Source organism: Primulina huaijiensis, chromosome 6 (genome assembly GCF_012295235.1).
Source record: "Primulina huaijiensis isolate GDHJ02 chromosome 6, ASM1229523v2, whole genome shotgun sequence".
NCBI classification, from domain to species: domain Eukaryota; kingdom Viridiplantae; phylum Streptophyta; class Magnoliopsida; order Lamiales; family Gesneriaceae; genus Primulina; species Primulina huaijiensis.
In genome coordinates, this window is record NC_133311.1 from 17,450,394 (window position 1) to 17,468,691 (window position 18,298).

Consider the following 18,298-nt stretch of genomic DNA (forward strand, 5'->3'; position numbering starts at 1 on the left):
ATATATAATTTATTTTTATTAAATATAATAAATTAAATCCAATATTAATCACCCCTTGATCGTGTCATTTGATTATGAGGTTCGTCTTGAGTTGTGAGCGTGCATAATGTAAAAGGCAGTTTCCAATTTCCATTATTTTTATTTCGAAATTGCAAAAAGTAAATGTCACTTTTGTGAAATGAGAAGTCTTTCAAATTTCAATCGTCCGTAGGGTATTTTTATTTTTATCCTTTTTATTAGAAAAGAAAATATCTTTTTTTTTTAAATCGTTTTGCGATGAAGGAGCTACTTCAACTAATAAGTAATATTTTATTTCACATTAGAACAAATTTTCAAAAATCATTAACTTTATAAAACTAAGAAGATTCCATATTTCCATGCTGTTTTCATCGTCATTTGCACTATTATTTTAACATAAAAACTTTCGTGATACAAATCTTCAATTTAGATCATTCATTAAAAATCATTATTTTTTTTTATAAATATGTATAGTTTTGACTTATCTCACGATTAAAAATCTACGAGACCGTCTCACAAAAGATTTATCACATAAAAATATTCCGCTACCAAATTATATACCATGATACTTACGGAAAATTTAATGTCCGATTCCAACAAGTGTCACTAGTCCAGACGCAGGCTTCGAATTCGCCATGAGCCTGAAATCAAGAAATTGACCATTAGAAGGGGGCCGGGAGGGTGTCCCAGCATAGATATTCTCTTATAAATACCAAGTTTGAGTGTTTAATTTATATATTCACTATATTGTTTTTCGGCAGCACCCTTAGCTGCTCCTCACCTATATCATCAGTCTCTGACTTGAGCATCGGAGGTACCCTCCCGGCCCTTTTCTAACGGTCTTCTTCGTGATTTCAGGCTCAGGACAAATTCGAAGCTTGTGCCTGGATTAGTAACACTTGCTGGAATCGAACCCTAAATTTTCCGTGAGTATCATACCATATCAAATTGTACATGCATATTCGTACAGAGTTCAATTAGTATCATGAATAAAGCTAGAATATTGTAAAATAGACACGTAATGTTTACTTAAAAACAAATTCAAAAGAATTAGCATCCTACAAAGTTATATGTGTATTAAAAAAAATGGAATCATATGACCCGTTATTGTTCAATTAATGGGAAAGTGGGGTTTAGGGAAGAAATGTGAAGGTGGCTGACATCACAAAGTCACTTATCACGTTAGCTATGATCAAAGAGAGATGGCTAGCTTTATTTATTCTTTTTGTTTTTTATTTAACTATAAAACTCGCCCGAATCACTATTCGGTATAAATTGGCTAAACCTCTGCATGTACTCAATTGTGGAGCCATAAATATAGTATTTTATGGACTAGAATTTTAAATTTCATAATCTTTTAATATTTTGAATTGATCTACCCCGACCAATATCATATTATTCCAAAATTTACATATAAAATTTTTTAAAAAAAATTGGACCACCTGAGCTTAAGTCGAGTATACATGCATGTGGCTCCGCCACTGTCTATACTTAATATTTATACATTAAATAACAAATTACGTCAATCGAGTAAATTATACTGGACAAACTATGTTCGATAAGTCCGCCAGGAAAAAACGTTTGTACGAAGAAGAGAGAAGGCTTTATATATATATATATAGACAGATACAACATGGATCGTGTACATTAGTAACATGACCAATACGACATGGGAGATGGTAAGAATTTGCACTAAATGACAATAGAAATGAAGAGATCACGTGGATCTGTTTCTTGGCTTTTACATCTTCATCACTTAATGTAAATATATAAATGGTAATAAATAATGGCCTTAATTAATTAATATAACTTACTAATGTGCTTTTATTTATAATAATTAAACGTTCCTCAATCGAGGGTTCATCTAAGCTCGTGGTAAACCCTTAAATTTGGAGGATAGTGCTTTTGTTTTTTAGTGCCATATATTTCTGCATAATTAAAAGAACACTAAAGTAGTGCCCTAGAAGTGGGATTTCAGTGATCCTTTTTTAAAACAATTAAAATCTACTATTAGAGTTTTTTTTTAAAAAAAATCAAGATTTAACATAAAAAAGAAGATAAAATATATGTAAAACAGTATTCGAAACATAATTATGTCTAAAGTATTTTAATATTTCAAGTTCAAATTAAATAGGATAAAAAATTTGGTAAGGTAAAATTCTAAGAGTGGGTCTCTTGTGAGACGGTCTCACGAATCTTTTATCTGGTAGATGGGTCAATCCTATCGATGTTCAAAATAAAAATTAACACTCTTAGCATAAAAAGTAATACTTTTTCATGGATGACTCAAATAAGAGATCTATCTCATAAAATACGCCTCGTAAGACCGTCTCACACAAGTTTTTGTCAAATTCTAATTGTCAAAAAAATAAAGGCCTTGCTTAGATTAATCTTATCGTCAACTTTTTTGACTTATTTGAATGAATAAAGTCAGATTCACTTTATATGAACTCTAAATGAAAGTTATTCGAAATCTTTTTTCCCAAATCAAATTTCCAAGCACAACTTGAGAAAACTAAAATATCATCGAATTATACTCTTGAATTTTAAGTATGTAAGGATTAATTTAGGATTAATTAATATAAAATCGACTCGTTATTTTAATAGATAAAGGTTGTTAATATTTGAAATCATGAACTAACGATGTAGCTTTATAATCTTTGTCGACTTCTTATGACTTTAGGTTTGATGTAACAGTCTCACGAATCTTTATCTGTGAGACCGGTTAACTCTACCGATATTAACAATAAAAAGTAATATTTTTAGTATAAAAAGTAATATTTTTTCATGGATGACCCAAATAAGATATTCGATCCATAAAATTGATATGTAAGACCGTCTCACAAGATTTTTTGTGTTGATATGTAATTTCTTTTGTTTTATAAATAAAAGTTCTAAAATGCCACATAAAGTTTATGAAAAGATCCTTGCAAATTTATTGCCATATATACTAATAAAACATATACGGGAAAACAAAACGTAGACTTCTTTTGTTCGATAAATTATTCTTTGTTAATTATGATGTACGTAAGATCAGTACTTATTGCATTATTAATTGGACCGATTCTTTTGACCAAAATATATTTTTGAAGAACAAAACGACAAATTAAATGTCGCGTCAGCTTATTTTTAGTCATGTGCTATTACGTAACAAAGTACCAATCATGGAACACTGAATACATAAAAATTAACTAGTTTTTGTAAAACATCAAAATTTTGTTCGATAAATTATTCTTTGTTAATTATGATGTTCAATCGTGGGTCAGAGAAAATAGTGCTAAATAATGATAATAAAGGGCAGAAATCGGCCGTCGACGCCATCATTTTGTCAATTTCCTTCCACGAGGCATGGAGACCTTTGGCTTTTGTGGGGGAGGCAACATACGTAATGGGACCATTGATGTTAAAGTATCGACTCGGCGAAGTCATTACCCCCTCGTATTCGCTAGTTACATCTCTTGTCATGTGCGCAAATTAATTGTAGCATACGCACACGTCAGTCAAATTCATTGAATACGAGGTAAGAAGCAAACGAAAGAAAATCGATTTTTAATTATGATTTATTTTGTTGTGTCTAGATTATATGTTTTTTTTTCCCCCTTTTTTCAGCAACTCTTCATTGATATTTTTTGTGAATTACCACTCGAACTGTAATTCTAAGAATTTAAATAATATTTTATTACATCATTTATTTATTTTTAAATATTTCATAGTTTTTACAATTTATATCACTGGTAAGTTTTAACATATTTTGTGTATTTATACAAATTGTCATTTTTTTTTAATTTTTTTTAATATTACATAAATTTTCAACCATTTTTATTATAACAAGATAAATTAATTTTGATACATAATATTCAAAATATAGTAATAATTATATAAATATTTTGTTGATGATATTTGTACCCAAGTTTAGATAATTGAAAGTGAAAAATATTATATAAATTGAAGATATTGTTGTCATTTTACTAAAAATTAAGTTTTGAAATAACTGTTATCTTAACGATCAAAATTTAGCATATATTCATTTTGGACTTTAATTTCCAAACACTCTCTACTCTTGTTTCTCATCCATTTACTTATAATCACTACAAGAAAACGCCCAACAACAACGCATATACAACAACGGTTTTTGTGAAAAACCGTTGTCGTATAGTTTTTAACAATGGTGTTAGTGAAAACCGTTGTCGTAGGTAAGTTTTGACAACGGTTTACAAAACCGTTGTCTTTTAGGGGGTAAAAGACAACGGTTTTCATAAAACCGTTGTCTTTTAGGAGGTCAACGACAACGGTTTTTAGAAAACCGTTGTCTACCGTTGTCTTTTGCCGTGTTTTTTTATCAATCGACAACGGTTTTCAAAAACCGTTGTCGATTGTCGTATTTTTCAGACAAACGAGAACAGTTTGAAGAAACTGTTGTTGAATATAGCGACGGTTTTGATTTAACCGTCGCTACTTTAGCGACGGTTATATTAAGACCATCGCATGTCGCTAAATTAGCGACGGTTTTATTAACACCATCGCTAAATGTAGCAACGGATTTAAATAAACCCGTCGCTAATTTTAAATTAGCGACCTTTTAGAAAAAACTGTCGCTAAAATGACCGACAGTTTTCAAATTTGCGAGAGTTAAATGAAATAACCGTCGCTAATGGCGACGGTTTAGCCAAAAACCGTCGCCAATTCTCTATAAATAGCCACCTTCTCGGTCCATTTTCACAACATCACTTTACAACACTTACACGATTTTAGTTTCATTTTGAGTAAATTTTTTCGCTTTAAATTTTTCTGTGTTAGTTAAATCATGAATATTGTTAGCATAGTCAGATGAATATTGTTAGCATAGTCAAATTATAAGTATTTTTTTTAGATTTATTAAAAGTAATTTTTTTTATTTTAATGAAAATAATTGCGACGGACATTATTAATAAATGTCGCTAAAATCAGCGACGGACTTGATGGTAATCTGTCGCTAAATTTAGCGGCCGTTTATAAAACCTTTGCTAATTGGCGACGAATTGTTTAAAGTCCGTCGCTAATATTAGCGACGGTTTTAATAAACCGTCGCTAATGGCGACGGTTTATTAAAACCGTCGCTAATTAAGCTACAACAACGGATAAAAACCGTTGTCGTTGAACGGACTTTCAACAACACCCTCAGTTACAACAGTTTTTAAAGGCCTACAACAACGGATAAAATCCGTTGTCGTTTAGCGTTTTTCTTGTAGTGAATCTCTAAAGAATCACTTCAAAAAAAATAAAAATTCTTCCAAACATTTTTTAATTTATTTTATTTCGTATTTTTTTTACATATAAGACCTAACACTTTCAAATTTCCCAAAAGCTATAATAAGTAGTAATTATGTAATTCAAATATTTTTAAACTATATAACAGATCAAACATCAAACGTTTCGATCGCTTTTGCCAAAAACTACATTTAGTAGTCATTATGAATTCAGAACCTTTAAAACCATATAATGCCTAAACATTATGCTTCAATCTCTCTTTTAATATGAACAATTATTACTCTCCGGCCGTACATATTTGATAACGGTTATTATCGATCTAGTCTATCCATTTTGAGGGCATGTTCTATTGAAATACATTATTTCGATCCGACCTGACTTATAAAAAAATATTGTTTTTTTGTTATATATTGTGGGGGAGATGGGGGCCAAAATGAATGTGCATAGTGTGCATGAAGTCATGCAATTCTGAACCGTTGATGGTGCAATTTTGTTGTCTGCCATCACCAAATAATATTTATGTTTATGCCCCTTGTTTCGAACATCTTTTTTGCCTAAATATTAATTCAATTCGAGTTTATTTTAGTTAGGTACGAAATCACCATTGTTTAATAGCAAATTTTGGCATGCATAATTACACTTTTATTATATGGTGAAAAACTTGTGTGACACAGTCTCACGGGTCATATTTTGTGAGACAGATATCTTATTTGAGTCATTCATGAAAAATTATTACTTTTTATGCTAAGAATATTACTTTTTATTGTGAATATCGGTAGAGTTGACTCGTCTCACAGATAAAGATTCGTGATACCGTCTCACAAGATACCTAATCTTATTATATTATTATAAATTTAATTTTAAACCCCTCAACTTTGTTAACAATAACAATAATAATGTATAAGTATAGGTATATAAAGGTTACTGTATTTTTCAACAAATAACATATAGTTTTGCCAAAAATAGAAATACAAAATTAATTAATTTGCTTTGTAATAATTATTATTGTGATAAAATGTTAGCCTTGGGTATTGGTTTCTAGCACATTGTAAAGTCAAGATCGAGCTGCCGTATGACACCATGATAGAGTGAACAAATAGACGAAACCTTTTGAGACGCTTTAGGTTTGATGTTGATGCAAGTTTTCATGACTAGAAATGTGTTTTTAGTGTGAGAGTCGTGACTAGAAATCACCATGGAATTATCTGTGTGGCTTCAGCCCAAAGTATTTGTATCCAAGTTCAGTGGTCGCTGCAGAATTCAATGCTATTCTTCTTTGCTTGAAGCTCGCTTTGCAGGGTAATTATCGTAATGTATGAGTATTTTCAGATTCGGTCAAACTGTTCTTGCGTTTAACAGGTCCTTCGAACATTATTAATCATGATGGTTCTCTTATCTTGAATATTTGGGAGCTTCTCCATTTGGTTTGTTTTATGAAAATTTGAAATTCGTAATTTTTGTAGAGATTTGAACACAATCGCTCATTGTTTAGCGCATTTAATTTGCTCTGTCCTATCTTCCACCGTTTATTTGGGATGAAGTATTTACCCATCTTGGTTGATGAACTTAACTTTCTCATGATTTCTATGATCAATATATTGGTTTCCGTTTTAAAAAAAATTGTTATTTTGATTTCTGATCTATATACATTATGTGTGGATGTGACTTTTAAATGGAGTGAGTAAAAATAACTCAAGAGAAATGAAAGCTTAAAATTGATCATTTGATTTTGATTGATCTCACATATTTTTATTTTGAAATTAAATTATTTATCGAATATGTTGTATTAAAATACAACAATTGACCCGATTTATACCAAGAAAAGGCAATAATCGATTCAGTCAAGTTAAATAAATATTGTTTATATATATATATATATATATATATATATAGTAAAAAANATCTTTGGCTAATTCTTATTATTGTAGAATTAATTATTGAAATCAATATTCCGATCCTCTAAACAATTTATAAGTTTATAATGAAACACGAAGCGTCATGAAAAATTTAAGGTTATATAAATATTGATATACATAGATTTAACATATTATTTAAGCTATTGTTTTTATTTTTAGAATTATATTTATGAATAAAAATTTTATTTTATTTAATTAAAAAAAGAGGATGAAGTTTGATATTACATGTGTGAGCATTTATCACACGCAATGCGAACCAATATGCGGGGAACTACTTCCGAGAAGATCGTTTGCAAAAAAGTATTAAAAAGTAAATACACTGAATATCATGCATGAAAAATATAGACTAAATCACGTACAAAACATTTAATTCATCTATTTTTTAAAAAAAAAAATCGACAATAAATTTTATCTCGAGCACTTTAAATTATTAAAATAATATATTGATGATCTTTTTTAAATAAAAATAAATGAATTGAATGTTTTTGTGTGTGGTTTATATTTTCTTCATGCACGATATTTATTAGCTTTATTTTTTTAATACTTTTTACAAACGATATTTGTTTGAGAAAATTGTGAGACGATTTATAATACCAAATATAACATAGGATTTGCCCTCTTTCAAGGGCCGGTGGAGTGGGTTGTCACTTTTGCATTCAATCAACGTACTATTTCTACTTTATTTCTAAACAATCTTTTAGAAGCATATTCTTACTTTATGTTAAGACTCATAATAATTATTATTATGTTTTATAAATTTTGAAACTTTGACTAATTGAATATTGTATAGACAATGTCCACAAAATATTTGTCCTTCGTTCAATCTTTATTAACACATCGATTGGGTCGTGAGATGAGATAATAAAGGCAAGAATAACATAATTATTTTTCTAAAACTTTAATTACTAATGATGCAATTATGGGTTAAAAGATGTTTTACAATTTTCATATACTTGATATATAAATTGCTATATACCATAAATTTTTTTATAATATAATTGCTAAAATTCATAAACTTGGCACGTACAATAAATTAGTATGGTAGCCCATTTTCTCTGTGATATTTGGGCAGTATGGAACGAAAGCGTAATCAATTTGAACGAAGTCCAGTTCATTAATTTGTTAATACTCGATAGAGAAATTTAAGGGTCCATATTCTACTGGATTCTGAGATGATTAATATTGGGCCTAACGAATTCACGGCCCACGTCCACGTAATTTTTCATGTTACATATTCGAAAATATTAAAAAGTTATTTTAAATTTGAAAATATGAAATAGTGGTTCCGGGGATAAAATATTAAAATTCTAGAATTTAAAATTACTTCTGCTTTTCTGCTTATCAACTTTATCACAATTAAACAATTTATTTCAGAGTATGTATTTTATGATACAGTCATTCAAGTCTATGTCCATGAGATGTGTTCAATAGATCCATAATTTTTATAAAAAAATAATAGTTTTGATATAAAAACTAATATATATTTTTGATCTGGGTCGGGTCAGACTCCGTCTCACGAAATTTACCTTCAAAATTTATGTGTTTTTTTTTTTCCACGAGGATGTTGACGGTCATATGTGCTATGAAGATGCATAAAATGGATTTGGGGAGTCTCAACTCTCGATAATTTATTAATAAAATAAAATTATTATAATAATATAAAATCTCAAAAGTCATCATCCCATCCATCCTCCGGATTATGAATTCATGAGAGCAACTTCATTTTTTGAATGGAATTTACATGGTGCGTCCTAGTGGTCAAATAATGACAAATTTGAGAATCAAGAATCTAATGCAAATATCATTGTCATGCCAAAAAAAAATGATACCTTGATATTGTCAAGATAAGTCCTTTGGATCGTTGGTTTGCAAGAATAAGATACCCTAGCAGGATGCTTGGTCTAACCAATCGTTTTTGGACAATTTTCAACTCAAAAATTATGCCATATATGATTTTATATTCTCACATTGTCAAATTTCAATTTTAATATGAGTTCTTGTTTTTTAATATAATTTTATAAAACAATAACCAAATCGTAAAAAAAATTATTTTTCATTTACTCGTCATGCCTGTCAATAAGGAAACATAGCTTACATCATTTACAACTCTGATAACCTATTTGTTGTCAAGAATGCCAATCTTGAAGTTATTGAAATATGCTTGCAAAGTGAAGATAGTCAACCCCCCAAGATCCACTTCAATAAAATATTTGCAACATTATAGATTTAGGTCCCCCACCATTTTGCCTTATTATATTTCATTAAACAAGGACAAACATCAAGAAAATACTATTCTAAGCTCCGAATATATTTTTATATTACATAGACATCATAATTTATAAAATAATAGAATTTCGACAACCAATAATAGTTAAATCTTTGAATATATGACACATATGGAATCCAAAAAGCCTCCTTTAAATTCCAACATCTTTTACAAGAATTTCACCTTTCCCTCAGTTCTGTTTCTTCCCTCCCTCCTCTAAAATGGAGATTTCACTTGCAAATTTTCAAATCTTTACAGATACAGTACTGTCTTCAATAATCAAGACTCCTATACTATCATCATCATCATCTGTATTCACAGTTTTAGCCCTTTTGGCTGGAGTTTTGGTGTACTTCTATGGACCTTATTGGGGTGTTAGAAAAGTTCCTGGCCCTCCCGCAATGCCTTTAGTCGGCCACCTCCCTTTGCTTGCTAAATATGGACCTGAAGTTTTCTCCATTCTTGCGAAGAAATACGGTCCTGTTTTCAGGTCTATGATCTCTGATTCCTTGTTTTTTTCGTCGTGTTTTTGTAACAAATGCATTATGTTTAAGCAGGTTTTTCACTTGTGAATTGTGTCGCATTCATCTTGGTTTCTCGTTTAATTTCAAGAAATTTGTTTTCCGGGGCTGAAGTTGACGAAGAACTGAACTGATGTTGTGTTGAAAAACAGGTTTCATATGGGGAGACAACCACTGGTGATTGTAGCAGATCCTGAACTTTGTAGAGAAGTTGGTATAAAAAAGTTCAAATACATTTCAAACAGAAGCATCCCTTCTCCTATAGCATCTTCACCTCTTCATCAAAAAGGCCTATTCTTCACCAAGTAATTTACACATTGATCTCTTAAAATTGCTGCAAATCTTTCATCCAAATCATATTTTTGTGCCATCTGACGTCGTTTTTTCCCACCAGGGATGCTCGATGGTCAGCTATGAGAAACACAATACTATCGGTTTACCAGCCATCTCACCTAGCCAAGTTGGTCCCCACCATGCAAGAAATCATTGAATCTGCAACCCAAAATCTTGAATCTAAACAAGATTTCACCTTTTCGGAACTTTCCATCAAATTAGCCACAGATGTGATTGGACAAGCTGCATTTGGAGTGGATTTTGGCCTCTCTAAACAAAAAATAACTCATGATTCTGTTGAAAAAAAGGACGATGATGATGTAGAATTAGATCAAGTTCAGAAATTCATAAACCAGCATATTTACTCCACAACACAGCTTAAAATGGACTTATCCGGCTCGTTTTCAATCATATTAGGCCTACTAATTCCTATCCTCCAAGAACCCTTTCGTCAAATCCTTAAGAGGATTCCTGGAACCATGGACTGGAAAGTAGATCAAACGAACCAGAATCTCAGTCACCAGCTTGATCAGATTGTTGAGAGGAAAATGAAAGATAAAGAACGTGGCTCAAAGGATTTCTTGTCCCTTATACTTAATGCAAGAGAAACAGAGGCGAATTCGAAGAAAATATTTACACCAGATTATATTAGTGCAGCAACGTACGAGCATTTGTTGGCTGGATCAGCAACAACATCGTTCACATTATCTACTATTATTTATCTTGTTGCTGGCCATCCAAACGTCGAGAAGAAGTTGATAGATGAGATCGATGCCTTTGCTCCACATGATCAGACACCTAGCTCTCATGATCTTCAACATAAGTTTCCATATATTGATCAGGCCAGTTACTGTTATATGTTGCCTGATATCACAGTACTGAAAAATCAAAGCTGAAAAATATTGTTTTCTTGATTCCTGAATGCAGGTGATTAAAGAAGCGATGCGGTTTTATACAGTTTCTCCCTTAGTTGCAAGAGAAACATCAGCCGAAGTTAATATTGGAGGCTATGTCCTCCCTAAGGTGCAGCAGCCAGCATGATATTCCTTCATTTTATTCTAGGCTAAATTCATCTAGCGTTTTTAGCCTAATTTTCAGAATAATGCATGGTTACTTAATAGAATGATCCGTGTTAACAACATGCAGGGAACATGGGTTTGGTTAGCTCTCGGAGTTCTAGCGAAAGATCCAAGAAACTTCCCAGAACCAGACAAGTTTATACCAGAGAGGTTCGATCCAAACTGCCAAGAGGAAAAGAAAAGGCACCCTTATGCCAACATTCCGTTTGGAATCGGACCTCGAGCATGCATCGGACAGAAATTCTCCTTGCAAGAAATCAAACTTTCAATGATTCATTTGTACAGAAAGTATGTGTTCCGGCATTCCTCAGAGATGGAGAATCCGTTGGAGCTCGAGTATGGCATAGTTCTTAATTTCAAAAATGGTGTTAAGGTTCAAGCCATCAGTCGTGTGTGAATGTGATGGTTATCTCATAATAATGAATGCGAATACAACATATTCTATTTCTATCTTAAAAGTGTGGCCAATTGTGTTTTTCCAACCGTGCCCCTGGGTGCTTTGCTTTCAATATTGGGACACGTTAGACATTTCAAATATTGTGTTTTCCCAAATGTGCCCCTCGGTGTTTTGCTTTCAGTATTGGGACACGTTAGACATTTCAATCTATAATTAAATATTTTTCTATCTTAAATTATTTCATCCAACAGTTACGTTGGTGTATTTGTAAATTTCTCTTAAATTATATTTATTTCTTCTCTTAAATTATATTTATTTCTATCTACATTAAATTAGTTCATGCATCGGTTACATTGGTCTATTTGTGACACTGTTCATTTGTACACTCCTTATGCAACATCATTCCTCAGTTTGCCTTCTCTCAGTCGTTATTGGCTTCTGGTTCCTCATTTCATGTTTCTGCATGTGTGTTATTCCACCATGAGGGGTAGAAAATCATCGTCCTTCTCTGCTTTGGGTTCCAGGTTTTCTTCTTATTGCTTTGTTCATTCATTTGCTTGGGGCATGCATCCTATTGTTGACTTTTAGTGTGTCCCCGTGTGTGCCTGATCATTCTTTTGCCCTTCTCCTTCTTCGTCTCTTGGTGTGCAGGGGTTTTCCCGACGTCGCGCAAACTTCTGGTTAGTACTCTCCCTTACCAGTTCCTTCAAATTATTATTTATTTTCACTCCACAGACTTTCAGAGGTGGTGCGATTCCAAGTTGGCCACCATCATTGTTAATTTAGCTGCTCTTACTTTGTTGTTTTATATGGTGGCATGTTACATTGTCATTTTCCTTTCTCTTTTCTATAGACTAATCAACTAATTACCGTCTTGCTCCCTCCTTGCTTTGTTGTTTCATATGTTTTCTCTTCCCTTTGCTATTTTGGATTATGAAAATGTTAAATCATGAATTTTTTAATCACATTGAAAACCGATTAATGCTCAAGTGCAGATTACACATCAACATATCAATTTTCTTAGAGTCATCAATTGTTTACTTTAAGAAATTTTCCCGAGTATTGGTATTGGTATTGAATGTCATGACTCAAATGCTTTCTTTATGGGTTGGTTATTCTCTCTCATTTTTTGGGTATCGGTCATATGTAACATTAGTTTTCGTCATTTTGTTTTACAAATCATTTTTATCTTTGAAAAGGTAAACACAAAAACATTAGCTTTGCTTCTCTTACATTGTTGTTCTCTATTATGAAATTGTGATTTTTTAAATAACTTTAAAACTTCAGCGTCACTTTGGTGTAGTCCACCACGATTCATATTGGATTATTCCCAGAAAAAGAAAAAAAGCCCAAAAGGTGAACTGAAAGAAATTCAAAATCCCGTTAAATATAACAATACATCTGTTTATTATAAATTTGTCTATTTAGAAATTTTAAATTTGTCATATTCATTTTGTCTAAGTGTTTTTTCATTGGTTGATGTTTTCTTTTTTTTCTCGTATTGGGTTTGTTTCATGCCATATTATTTCTCAAACACCTCCGTAGTTGAACGAGGATTTGTTGATCTCCATGTTTTGCCTCCTCTTTCTTATTGCTGTTTCTGTGGAGCCAAAAAGTTTCAGTCCGAGCCTCGATCATTTTGTTGTGACAATGGTAAAATTAGACTGGCCGAGTCGGTTATACCGACTGGATTAATGAATTTGTTCACGGATAATGAATCCCCGAAATCGATTGAATTTCGTAGCAAGGTTCGTGTCTACGATTGCATTTTTTCTTTCACATCCTTTGGTGTAAAGGTTGATAAAGAACTGGCTTCGTCCCGTCGTGGAGTCTACACATTCAGAGTTCAGGGACAAATATTTCATACTTTGCCACCTCTTGTGCCTAGAGAAGATGGTCCATGTTATTTTCAGCTATTCTTTTGGGACAGTGATAATGAATTGTATAATAGGATGAATATTATGGGTGATGCTGATCTTGAAAAAGGTATTATGCTATTGTTGATGGACGCTTTGAAAAGAAACCCTTATGCGGAATTGTTGAGTAGAATAAATGTATTCTCTTCTATTGATGATATAAGGTTGCATATTTGTAAGAATGCTGTGTTGGATCAAAGGCGCTATAATTCACCTACAGCTGATCAGGTTGCTGCTATTTGGGTGGAAGGAAATGATCCAAATATATCGTATGATAGAGATATTGTTATTTATGGTCATGATGGACGAACTCATAAGATACAACACTACTTTGGTTGTTACGATCCATTACAATATCCATTGCTTTTCCCTAATGGTGAAAATGGCTGGCATCAACATATTCCTAAGCTTAAGAACAGTGAAATTAATGCTCAGTCGGATTCAGATGTTTTGATGCATGTGGATTTCTCTTCGTTGGATGACGTAGTGAGTGGAGAAACCCAAAGTAAGTTTTCATAATTTTATTTTCTCATTTACATGTTTGTTAGTATATTGTTATGTTCATGATCTCTGTTTTTCGACTTTTGTTGATTTTGTTGCAGATTCACGTAGGTCCAATGAAAAGATGGTTTCTTGTCGTGAATATTATTGTTATAAGCTCCAAATTAGAGACAACTCTACGTCTGTTATTTTGTATGCTGGGCGACTATTGCAGAAGTTTGTTGTCGATATGTATATAAAACTTGAAACTACAAGGCTTGATTATTATCGGAGAAATCAAGCAGAGATGAGATCTGATTTATATCAAGGTATTGTTGATAGTGTTTTTAGAGGAGAAACTAGAGGCAGCGAAGTTGGGCAACGAATTGTTCTTCCGGGGTCTTTTATTGGTGGTCCAAGAGACATGCATAGAAGGTATCTTGATGCAATTGCATTGGTGAGAGTATTTGGAAAACCTGATTTATTTATTACAATGACTTGCAATCCAGATTGGCGTGAAATAACTGATAATTTGTTCAAAGGCCAACGTGCACAAGATCGGCCCGATTTAACTTCTAGAGTTTTTCGAGCCAAGTTGCTAGATTTGAAGGATCAGATAATTCGTAAGTCGATTTTTGGGCATGTATCAGCTTATGTGTACACGATTGAATTTCAGAAAAGGGGACTACCACATGTACACATGCTTGTGATACTGAAACATGACTACAAGATTAATTCCTCAGATATGTTTGATAATTTTGTTTCAGCAGAACTTCCAAACAAAAACACTCATCCTTGTCTTTTTAAGTTAGTTGTGAGACATATGATGCATGGCCCATGTGGGAATTCGAATAAAAAAAATTCTTGTATGGTTGAAGGGCGGTGTAAGAATCGTTATCCTCGGCAATTTTGCGAAAAATCTGCTTTAGGGGAAAATGGTTATCCTACATACCGAAGAAGGGATGATGGTCAAATTGTGGATGTGCGGAAGGCTAAATTAAATTCACAATGGGTTGTTCCTTATAATCCTTATTTGTTGTACAGGTATGATTGTCATCTTAATGTGGAGGTTTGTTCAGGTGTGACTGCTGTTAAGTATTTGTATAAGTATATATACAAAGGTCATGATAGAGTAGCAGTTAATCTTGTCCCCCCTGACTTGGAATGTGTTGATGAGATTAAAAATTTTCAAGATGCTCGATGGGTGTCAGCACCGGAGGCAATGTGGAGGATTTTTGAATTTGATTTGAATGAAATTTCTCCTGCTGTGATTAATCTACCACTTCATTTACCTAATAAGCATTGCGTGACGTTCTGGAGAAATCAAAATCTACGAAGCCTTTTACATTTAGATCAAACATCGAAGACAATGTTAACTGAATTCTTTTATAAGTGTTCAATTGACGATAAAGCAAAAAATCTTCTATATTCTGAATTCCCCGAGCATTATGTTTGGGACAAGCAGGGAAAGTGTTGGCTCCAAAGAAAACACCGAAAAGTAATTGGTCGGATAAACAATGCAAACCCTATTGAAGGTGAGAGATATTATTTGAGATTGTTGCTTCTTCATGTTCGAGGACCTAGATCTTTCGATGATCTCTTGACAGCCAATCGACATACTTGTTTTTTGTTCAAGGAAGCTGCTCAATTAAGGGGGTTGCTTGAATCTGATAATGGTTATTTTGAATCTTTACATGAGGCTGTTAGCTTCCAAATGCCAAATGCTTTGAGACGACTCTTTGCGACCATTTTGGTTTATTGTGAACCTTCTGATGTTCGAAAAATGTGGGATACATTTTATAATCATTTGTCTGAGGATTTTCGGCGACAAGATTACATTGAACATTCATATTTGTTGTCTGAAACGTTGTGTGCTCTCAACCTTATTTTGGAGAGTATGCGAAAAAATATTGATATCTATGATTTGCCAAGAATACCAATTAATACATGCAACTCTGGAAAAACTGTGCCAAGAGAAATATTAGATGAAATTTCTATTGATGTGTCATCTGACAACTGTTTGTCACAATCTCGTCTCAATGTGGGGCAACGAGAAGCATTCAACATAATTCTCGAGTACGTAAATTCTGGAAAACAAGGATTGTTTTTTGTTCATGGCCCTGGTGGTGCTGGAAAAACATTTTTGTACAGGGCTCTTCTTGCCAATGTTCGATCAAGAAAAATGATTGCTCTTGCAACAGCAACTTCGGGTGTTGCAGCTTCTATTTTGCCTGGTGGGCGAACATCTCATTCTCGATTCAAGATTCCAATTAAATTACATGAAAGAAGTGTTTGCACTATTTCAAAACAATGTGGTCTAGCTGAGTTACTACGACGAGCTAGGTTGATTATATGGGATGAAGCTCCAATGGCTTCTCGTTTGGCTATTGAGGCTGTTGACCGAACTCTTCAGGATATTGTTGGTATTCGAGAGCCGTTTGGGGGTAAAGTTGTGGTTCTTTGAAGGGATTTAATGCAAGTCTTGCCTGTTATTCCAAAGGCTACTGTCCAAGAAACTATTAGTGGAAGCTTGATTAAGTCATATTTGTATCCACATATGCAACAATTAATATTGTCCGAAAATATGAGAGCTAAGGCGGATCCCACGTTTGGAGAATTCTTGCTACGTATTGGTAGAGGAATGGAGCCAACTGATAGTGATGGTAATATTAACATTCCTTCCGAGATGATTATTAGTGTTAACACAGATGATGTTGACTCCTCTGAACAAAAACTCATTGACGAGATTTTCCCAAATCTAGCAGAGAATTACCATTTGGCTTCTTATACAACGAGTCGAGCAATCCTTGCTTCAAAAAACTTATATGTGGATAAGCTGAATGAGAAAATCATTCAATCTTTCCCTGGAGAGCTTAAGACATATTTAAGTTTTGATGAAGCTATTGATGATTCTCAAAATTATTCTTATCCAGCAGAGTTTTTAAATTCGTTGATGCCGAACGGTATGCCGCCTCATTGTTTAATTTTGAAAAAAAACTGTCCTGTTATGTTGTTGAGGAATCTTGATCCGGCTGATGGTTTATGTAACGGAACTCGCATGGTTTGCAAAGAATTTAAAGAAAACGTTATTCATGCCGAAATTTCAGTTGGCATACATGCTGGAAAGCAAGTTTTTATACCTCGAATTCCATTGTCTCCATCTGAAAATGAAGTATATCCATTCACTTTTAAAAGGAAACAGTTCCCGATCCGCCTGTGTTTTGCAATGACAATTAATAAGGCTCAAGGACAAACCATTCCTGTTGTCGGTGTTTATCTGCCGGAGCCGGTATTCTCACATGGTCAGTTGTATGTTGCATTATCACGGGGAACATCGATGGCAAATACTAAAGTACTGATTAAAACGGATGGGATAAATAAATTTGGTGACATCAAGACAAGAAATGTTGTTCACCGTGAGGTGCTGCAACATTTTTCCTCATGATTATTGCAAGATTTCAAGGTTGGCCATTCATTCTTTACCATATGTATTGGCTTTATTCCCAAGTCAAATTAAAATTTATGTTACAGTTGTGTTTTTTTTCCGTCCTTTTTTTCCGTCCTCAAGTTACTGGATTACTTATTGTTTTTTAATTTTTTTTTTTTTACAGGTATTTCCATGCTTTTGATCTTTTCGACATTATGCTGATGAGGTATTTTTAATTTTTTTTTTAAAACAAATGAGGTGGTGTTTTGTAGTTGTAATATTTTTTTGATTTTTGATTGACAAGGCAACTTTTCTTATTTTCTATTGGCTATTTTTTTGGTGGCTTTTGTAACTTTGATTTGTATATTTTCTTTTACCTGCAGCGATAATTCAGCTCTTCCTCTACTTCTTCTAATACAATGGAATTGAGGAATAATGTCATTTACAAAATTATACACCTAAATTCTTTCTTACAATAATTTAAACTATTTCATTTGATAATAAAATTAATACTATTTATATATGTATGTTTTCATCCCATTATGAAAGTGAAGCATTCGAAATCCTATATCATTGAAAGAATGCTAATTTCAGTTTCATAATAAAACAACGACTGTAATAAAGAACTAAAGAATATTAAAATTAGGATTAAACAAGAAAATAATTCAAAGGATGTGTTACATTATTTTGAAAATTAA

The 18,298-nt window shown here is 32.7% G+C and overlaps 3 protein-coding genes across 3 annotated transcripts; all 3 read left to right on the top strand.

Annotated features, from left to right (window-relative positions):
- The first annotated feature begins 9,623 nt into the window (after positions 1-9,623).
- LOC140979844 (cytochrome P450 711A1-like) lies at positions 9,624-11,948 on the top strand. The gene is made up of 5 exons (XM_073445443.1): positions 9,624-9,937; positions 10,121-10,273; positions 10,363-11,143; positions 11,229-11,324; positions 11,448-11,948. The coding sequence occupies exons 1-5, from the start codon at positions 9,669-9,671 to the stop codon at positions 11,775-11,777; spliced, it is 1,629 nt and encodes a 542-aa protein (XP_073301544.1). The 5' UTR covers positions 9,624-9,668; the 3' UTR covers positions 11,778-11,948.
- Positions 11,949-12,066: 118 nt separating this feature from the next.
- LOC140979843 (uncharacterized) lies at positions 12,067-17,962 on the top strand. The gene is made up of 4 exons (XM_073445442.1): positions 12,067-12,301; positions 12,429-14,198; positions 14,296-17,636; positions 17,785-17,962. The coding sequence occupies exons 2-3, from the start codon at positions 13,292-13,294 to the stop codon at positions 16,635-16,637; spliced, it is 3,249 nt and encodes a 1,082-aa protein (XP_073301543.1). The 5' UTR covers positions 12,067-12,301; positions 12,429-13,291; the 3' UTR covers positions 16,638-17,636; positions 17,785-17,962.
- Positions 16,758-18,029, top strand: LOC140979145 (uncharacterized). The gene is made up of 3 exons (XM_073444487.1): positions 16,758-17,482; positions 17,785-17,826; positions 17,984-18,029. The coding sequence occupies exons 1-3, from the start codon at positions 16,758-16,760 to the stop codon at positions 18,027-18,029; spliced, it is 813 nt and encodes a 270-aa protein (XP_073300588.1).
- Positions 18,030-18,298: the final 269 nt, after the last annotated feature.

What these genes read in the sequence shown, in the direction of transcription:
- LOC140979843 (XM_073445442.1), top strand. Translation starts at nt 13,292, where the DNA reads ATGCCATATTATTTCTCAAACACCTCCGTAGTTGAACGAGGATTTGTT. An exon ending in AGTGAGTGGAGAAACCCAAA is followed by an intron (nt 14,199 to 14,295) that starts GTAAGTTTTCAT and finishes ATTTTGTTGCAG; the next exon opens with ATTCACGTAGGTCCAATGAA.
- LOC140979844 (XM_073445443.1), top strand. Translation starts at nt 9,669, where the DNA reads ATGGAGATTTCACTTGCAAATTTTCAAATCTTTACAGATACAGTACTG. An exon ending in AAATACGGTCCTGTTTTCAG is followed by an intron (nt 9,938 to 10,120) that starts GTCTATGATCTC and finishes GTTGAAAAACAG; the next exon opens with GTTTCATATGGGGAGACAAC. An exon ending in GAGGCTATGTCCTCCCTAAG is followed by an intron (nt 11,325 to 11,447) that starts GTGCAGCAGCCA and finishes AACAACATGCAG; the next exon opens with GGAACATGGGTTTGGTTAGC.
- LOC140979145 (XM_073444487.1), top strand. Translation starts at nt 16,758, where the DNA reads ATGAGAGCTAAGGCGGATCCCACGTTTGGAGAATTCTTGCTACGTATT. An exon ending in GTATTCTCACATGGTCAGTT is followed by an intron (nt 17,483 to 17,784) that starts GTATGTTGCATT and finishes TTTTTTTTACAG; the next exon opens with GTATTTCCATGCTTTTGATC. An exon ending in TTCGACATTATGCTGATGAG is followed by an intron (nt 17,827 to 17,983) that starts GTATTTTTAATT and finishes TTTTACCTGCAG; the next exon opens with CGATAATTCAGCTCTTCCTC.